This window comes from Schistocerca gregaria, chromosome 8 (genome assembly GCF_023897955.1).
Source record: "Schistocerca gregaria isolate iqSchGreg1 chromosome 8, iqSchGreg1.2, whole genome shotgun sequence".
Taxonomy (NCBI): domain Eukaryota; kingdom Metazoa; phylum Arthropoda; class Insecta; order Orthoptera; family Acrididae; genus Schistocerca; species Schistocerca gregaria.
The window spans coordinates 420,290,682-420,298,793 of record NC_064927.1 but is presented as its reverse complement, the minus strand read 5'-3'; the positions used below and the strand labels follow the sequence as shown (position 1 = coordinate 420,298,793).

At 37.8% G+C, this 8,112-nt stretch overlaps 1 protein-coding gene across 1 annotated transcript in view; it reads right to left on the bottom strand.

The window, feature by feature from the left end:
• Positions 1 to 6,161: 6,161 nt before the first annotated feature.
• LOC126284571 (CD2 antigen cytoplasmic tail-binding protein 2 homolog) overlaps positions 6,162 to 8,112 on the bottom strand; it is an 88,504-nt gene continuing 86,553 nt past the window's right edge. Inside the window, exon 7 of the mRNA XM_049983589.1 lies at positions 6,162 to 7,318. Coding sequence (XP_049839546.1) covers positions 7,131 to 7,318 — 188 coding nt within the window. The 3' untranslated portion in view covers positions 6,162 to 7,130. The remainder of the gene's footprint in view (positions 7,319 to 8,112) is intronic.

The following is an 8,112-nucleotide window of genomic DNA, read 5'->3' as shown; positions in this document are numbered from 1 at the left end:
CTCTCTCTCTCTCTCTCTCTCTCTCTCTCTCTCTCTCTCTCTGTGTGTGTGTGTGTGTGTGTGTGTGTGTGTGAGAGAGAGAGAGAGAGAGAGAGAGAGAGAGAGAGAGAGAGAGAGAGAGAGAGAGAGAGAGAGAGAGAGAGAGAGAATATACCTATCCTTTTTTCCCCCTAAAGTAAGTCTTTCCGCTCCCGGGATTGGAATGACTCCTTACCCTCTCCCTTAAAACCCACATCCTTTCATCTTTCCTTTTCCTTCCCTCTTTCCTGACGAAGCAGCCGCCGGTTGCGAAAGCTCGAAATTCTGTGTGTCGGGCATTTTTATCTCAAGAAAATGATTTTAGAACCAGGTTTTAGATGGTCACAACTGGAACTTCTTTATGGCTATGTACAAGTTGCCATTCATCTGCCAAAAAAAGTAAAAATACTCCATACCCCAGGTCCAGCCCACCCCACCCTCCACTGTACAAACCATCATATGGGAACCCTGGGTGACGAGTCAGTTGAGACAATGGAAGAAAATGCTCCATTGGCTGTTAATTCTACTGAGCCTTTGTGTGCATGTTTCAAAGGTTCCATCAGAGTCAAGGAAAAGGAAACTTACTCAAGACCCTTAGGACACGAAATCTCAATGTAATTAAAAATAATGTAGGACGATCTCACCAGAATGCAGGTCCCGATGAAATGTTTCTACTGTCATACATTCCAGTGCCAAAGAAATTCAGACAAATTAGTTTTGAAATGAAATTTTTGCAATTTGTTCCCATTTAGAAAGATCCTCAAATGCCCCAGCACAATCCAGTACAACTTCATGTCACCTTTGTTAACCTTCTTTCATGTTTCAGCCAAACTCCAGTAAAAAAATTATATAATCAAATCCACAGCAGAAAGTAATGTGGGTTTTTCAGTTTTGTAATATGACATATCTCAGTATAACAAATATTACGATTAAATTCTTTCTAGAGTGTCAATAAAACTGTTTATAGTAATTGCTAGCGTCCCTTCTGCACACACATTCCCTGTATTTGTTTCAGAAATGTCAGTTCTCACCAAAGAAAGCAGTTTTTTTTAATGAACTGATGGACATTTGACAACACTTCACAGGATATACCTTTAGTTCCTTAAATTGGAGAATAAACTTTAGTTGATTTGTCACTTGGTGTATGACAGATCCACCATTTCCTCTGCTATCTTTCACTTTGCCGAAGACAATGGCAATGATGAATAAATAATAAATACGATACAAATACTGAATTAACATTGCTGTTCTTGCAAAGTTGCTTCTCCGCCATGTATACTTGGATGACTGCCAATACCTAGCAGTTTTTCCTGCTCTGTGTGGTTGCCACACTTGCTAAAATTCCTGCTGTATTTTTTCCAGCTCAAATCCTACACAATATACTGCAGATGTGGCCCTAAACTGTATACCTATGCATTGTGAGGTTCCAACCAAGTATGCTGCAGCATATTTGGAGGCCTTTATTTACACCCAGCATCTACTCATTCATAGCCCTGTCAAGTAATGTTAAAATTTCTAAAGCTTCATTGGTACACATTATTTACAGTGTATTTGTATAGTTTTGTTCCTCGTACAGTTGTTGAGGCAGATCTGAATACACTGGATGATGGCAAGGTGTAAACTAAAAGAATTACATTGCTGTTCAGCTAGTTTTGGGGCTGTTGTTTTAAGGGTCATTATAAGCTGTTGAATTATGGAGATGCCATGCTGAATAAGTATATAGCTAGTACATATACTGAAGGTGATGTATGTATCATTTTTATGGATTCAGTTTTTAATCTGAAAAGTCAAGTACGCTAAGTACACTGGTTTGGTGGCAACACCTGAAGTTTCTTTTGCTGTATAAGTGTAACTTATTAATTTAAGTATACTTAGTTTGAAGATTTGCATGGTAAATATTTGAAATGATTCAGTCACTTTAATACTGATATCAGTGACCATGACACAGTTTTAGCAACAATTATTACTGAACTACAAAAAAGTGTTTGAAAAACAAAAATTGTGCAAAGGCAATACCAAATCTGCGTACTCAATGCTCTGGTACCACATCGATTGTGGATTGTTGAATGGTCTCTACACACTGCATAATGCAACATAGGACTCGGCTGTGGAATCTAGAACAAAGAAATACATACACCTGTCTGTCGGCTAAAGTTCAAAAGTTGGTATGAGCATTTGACTTAACTTTGGGAAGACAAAAACCAAATTTCAGGAACAGTTTTTTGCTGTCATGTTTAATGTTAAGGGCTGAAATGGTTTTGCTAGTTCAGTCAAATATTACATTTAGAAGTCATCTGTTCTGCTTTCTGAATGAGTCAGCATAATGGATGATTCTCTTAAATTAAATATTAGAGGTAGACAATTTCATACTCAGTGTAATATACCTATTGCTTCACTGTACAGTGTCACTCCATCTACATTAGTCGAAAATTTTTAGCAACAAGATGTAACCTGAGAACCCAAACATTTTTCAAAAATGGTTACGTGCAATTACACGAGGGAAAATTTACTGAGGAAATCTAAATCCAACAACTAGAACCGAAATTTCAGAATCAATATTGGAGTGTTTGTGTGACCAACCACAAGAGGAACTAGGAAATCAGTTTACAAAATCCAGTTTCGAGAGCTCTGCATAAATATAGTGACCACAGACAAGATACACAGAGTTCGGGGTTTAACCATTGTACCTCATTTACAACACTGCCAACCTCAATAAGCAACTTCATGGACCCATTAGCGAATGCTTTGTGTTGTATGTTGCTCATTGTTTTCACTTCTCATTTTGGAATGAATGAAAAGGCTAATCCTGGTACATCAAAGAATTCAAATGTGGCCCTCAAAACACCAGAAGAGATTGGAAAACAAAACCTGTCAACTTACTTTGACAACACCAAAATTCTTCCTGTAATGTGCAAACAGGGTTATTTTTTGTTTCTACTTCTATGGTAAGTACTCTGTCAGGTCTGACTGTAGTCTTGTCAAGTAAGGTCGGGCGGCTGTGACTGGCCACGAAAGGTTGAAATCAATATTCTGCCAATTTTGTAATTACTGACTTGGATGAGGAAAGAAAAATAATGTTGAGAAACACCTTAAATCAGAAAAGCACTTTCTTCAGCAGCGTGAAAATGAGGTTTCTTTTTCAATGTTATAAGTATTGGCTTTTGGGTCATACAGCCATCTTTACCATGGAAAGACGAAACAACAGCGTGTTATGACAATTCAGAGCATTCATTAGGGTCAAGTCAAACGCTGGTACGAAGTTACAGAGGCTTAGACTTGTCAGTGACACTGTGCAGGCAATTTCCATGTCAGTTATGACGGTACGAAGATAAGGTCAACACCTAGTTGCTGAGCAGAGAAAATCTCCAACCCAGGTAGGAATCAAACCAGGGACCCTTCGGTTAGCAATCTGCTACACTGACGCCACACCTACCAAGATGGATGAAATTGCTGTTGACTCTCAACATAATCAGTCATTTGTTGAAAGCTTAAACAGAGCTAGAAGAAACTATGGGGAAAAAAAATTCTGTTAAAGTTTTACAAAAGCAGATATTACAGTCAAGAAGCTCCCAATCACCATTTTTCTTTTATGTATAAAGAGTCAATTTCAATGCACTAAGGCTTTATCTTCAGGCACATAGCATGACAACCTTTTTAATTTGTACTTCTAATCATTGAAAAACAAAAAAGTTAGATTCAATAAGGATGGTTTGAAAAGTTCTTGGAATCGCCACGAAGAAAGGTATGAAAGCAAAGGATATTCAAGCCGATTTCCAAAATACACTGGGGGAATGTGTTCCTTTATATTCCACTGTTGCCAAGTGGACAAATGAATTTAAATTTGGTTGGGAGAATTTAGATGATGATCCACACAGTGGTTGGCCAAGATGTGTCATTACTCCAGAAATCATTGCAAAAGTTCACAAAATGGTCATGGAGGATCACCGATTGAAAGTGCACGAAATTGCTCATGCTTGCCAGATGGGTATAGGGTACATCACATTATAAAATAAACAAAAAACTTATCTGCAAGATGGGCACCCCAACTCTTAACAGTGGATCAAAAATACATGAGAATGAACATATCAGAACAATGTTTGGCCTGTTTTAGGAGAAACGAAAAAGCTTTTCTGCACCGGTTTGTGACCACAGATGAAACTTGAGTGCCCTACTATACCCCAGAGATAAAACAGCAGTCAAAGTAGTGGAAACATGCTGATTCTCTGCCACCAAAGAAAGCAAAGACAATTACTTTGGCGGGAAAGGTCTTGGCATCAGTGTTCTGGGATGTGAAGGGGATTCTGTTCGTACATTATCTCTCCACTGAGTGAACAATTACTGGAGAATACTATGCTAACCTCCTGGCCAAATTGCAATAAAAGCTACACGAAAAAGGCCAGGTTTAGCAAGGAAGAAAGTCATCTTCCATCAAGACAATGGGCGCCTGCACACATATGCCATCGCCATAGCAAAATTCCACTAACTAAGGTATTAATTGTTGTCACACCCGCTTTATTCACCTGATATGGCTCCATCAGACTTCCATCTCTTCCCAAGACTGAATTTTTTTTTTTTATTGGTGGACAAAGATTCACTTCAAACAAAGAATTGATAGACGGAGTTTACAACTATTTTACAGGCCTGGAGGAAACTCATTTTCGAGATGGGATCAAGGTACTGGAACATTGGATCAAGTGCATTAATCTACAAGGAGACTACACTGAAAAATTAAAAAAAAGTTTCAGTGATGTAAGTACTTTATTTCTATTCTGTATCAAAAACTTTTCAAACCACCCTAGTTATTTCACCAAAAACAGATACTACATTTTCGGGTCCTGAATCAAAAATTATAAAATGCACCAACGTTATATCCTACTATGGCTACAGCACAGCAATTTTGATCAACCAAATATGTTGATGCTTTCAAATTCTGGCATTGTTAAACAATGACAAGTTGAAAAGGAAAGGCATGTCACCAAGTGTCCAGGATGAAAGGACCCCGAGCCTTACAATAATGCAGTGCCTGTGTTCAGAAGTAGGATGCAAAGTTCCTTCAGACTGAAGGAACAAGCACTGCAGTTACTATAGCCATTAAGAAACACTTGAGATGTATTCTTAGCTGCAAATATTGACAAAACATTAGTGGTATAATGGAATCATGACAATGGAAATGTGTGCTGGACTGGGACTTGTATCAGTATTTCCCAGTTACCCATGAGCAGTCACCTTACCATTAGGCTGTCCGAGCATGACTCATGGTAAGACCCAAACTTCATATGCCGTCACCCATGTGTCTACGACCTGCACTCGTACATTCATTATGTATATTCCTGCATGGGGGACACATTTTGATTGATAGTCACTTGCCCATTATTGATGGACAAATACGAAATTGTAGTGCCTGTGTAGTTCAGAACGTGCATGCATATCCGAAGGAACTTTGTATTGCACTCCTGAACCACACAGGCACTACAATATCATATTTATTCATCAATAATGGGCAAGTGACTTTAGATTAAAATGTCTCCGCCATACAGGAATATACATAATGAATGTACAAGTGCAGGTCATAGACACATGGTTGATGGCATATGGAAGTTTAGGTATGCCTGTGAGTTGTGCTTGAATAGCCCAATGGTAAGGTGGCCACTTGCGATAAGTGGGAAACCCAGGTTCAAGTTTCAGACTCGTCAATATTTGCAACTGCACGTACGTTCCATGTAGAGATGAGTCTTTCTCATCGTATGATTTGGGTGATGTGTCCCCTTTTCAACATTCCCCAACACATCCTTCTCTCCTTGCCAAGGAAGGAACCAACATTTCTGAAAGCTAGGGTAGTGTGTCACTTGGTAGGACTACACAAATTCTTCACAAAATATCACTTTCTGGTTTGAAGCATTAATATTGGTACAAATATAAAATCCTTCAAATGTGGCATAAATTTCTTGCTGTTTGTTACTTTTTCGCTGTGGTTCTGCACACATGACATGTTTTAAAAAATGCTGTGCACATTTGCAAATCTTGCTTTATCAAGTTAACAAACTGAAAAACTAAAACTAACATGGTTTCAAAGAAATCTGAGTTGTGTCTACCCACCAACTTGGTACTCTTTTACTGACAAAAGGAAATAATTCCCATCCAACATTAGCAAACGCCTGTTTATTTCACAAGTGACTCAAGTGTATTGTACACAATAAGTGCCTAAAATATTTTCTGAAAAGCAAGGAGTAAGAGGCAGGTCACAAGCAGGAGTATTTCTAGATCTTCATTCATTTAATTAGCTTTTGAAGAATAAGTCCCATACAAATATGATAGAATCTGCTTGTATCATCAACAATTGTGTCTCACTACATAGTGTCGTGCATAATATCACAGTCATCACAGCATGGATATGGCAGTAAAGGAAATAACATTACCACATCAGAAACATGACATTAGAAAGGCAGGCACAATGCACAATAAAACATTTAATTGAGTAACAATGTACAGCTACCTATTAAATGGTTTCTAATTATAGTAAGATAACTGCAATCATTCAATTTTCTGTTACTATCATACATTTCAGTGTATCATAATTTCAAATCATACCCTACAGGTTTCATTAAGCAGCACAAGAATTTTAATTAATTTCTCTGACTGTTGCAAAACTTATATTTAGAAGACAAAAATCAGCTGTAATGTAGCTTAATGTACATTTTGTAAATACACAATCAAATCAGTCATACAATTATCAATCACGAGACCGAGGGTTTTCCTTGTCCCACAGTAAAATGCATACAGGATATTTTTACTTTACACAATAAAATTATATATAGTCTCCCTATATACAGTAATTACATTAACTCAACAGAAAACAGAAGTTTTCCATAATTTTATGAAACAATATCAATCTGTTTCATGATCGCAAAAAATTCAGTGTAACCTGAATTGGTCATCTTCACAGTACTTTACTCAGTGTGTCAGAAACGAAAAAATAAGTATACAGTAATTAAAAACCCACTGCTGTTTACTAAATGTAGTAATACATTAAAGCCTATGCAATGAACTTCGTGACTGATTACGTAACAGTGTTTGAACTAATAAAATTCTGTACTGTGTTATACAAGGAACTATTATAGATACAGTTCAAAGTCCACCCGCCTCGAAGTGTAAAATTGTCCATCCTGGCCACACTTGCGTACCCACACATCACCTTTAAAATGCCCACTTTTAATCCACTGCAGCATCTGAGATGTGGTGTGAGGGCCATTGATCTCTGTGGCATTCTCTTCCAATTTGTACTCCCACATCAGTTCACCACCTGAAAAATCATTTCATTTCTTGAGTGTATTTCACATTAGTGGTGACGCCATCACTGAACAGAAAGTAAAAGAAATATATAAATGACGGAGATTAATTCGTCCCCTCTTCACTTTCAAAGGGCCTAAATCCAATTAATGCAAAAGAGAGGATGTAGCTCTCCAGCATCAGTTATCAGCTGTATCTGCTGTGCCAACCACATGGACTTCTCTTCTGAAAATGGAGATGCACTGAAGAACTATAGTAACTATTAAAAGTAGTTACAAAGTGGTTGAGGTGGAAATGCCCCCAAAATGAAATTCTCCACTACAATGGATTATGTCTGAAATGTAATTCCAATAAAGGATTCCACATTATCCTATCAAAGCCAGATCTTACACAGTACATAATAGTAAACGGCCTGAACACCTGGGCATTCCACGAACCACAGTTACTCACTCTATAACTACTAGCACAACTGATGCATTTTTCTTCATACATTCTCCAAGCATCCAAAATCACACTTACCTAGTCCTGCTGCAGGCTGTTTCCTTCGTGGTACTAGGAAGATACCAGTATTCGTAGTAAAATGTTATTGGCTTGCGATACACAATGGTGGAGGAAAATAAATCATCAAAAGATTAAATTGTTTCAACTCTTCTGCCTGTTTTTTTACAGTAATGTCCGAGTTAAAAGATAATTTGTGGAAAAAGGACACACACACACACACACACACACACACACACACACACACACACACACAGAGCCAGCATTGAGACAAAAATATGGAAACATAAGAAATACATGCCTGAACAC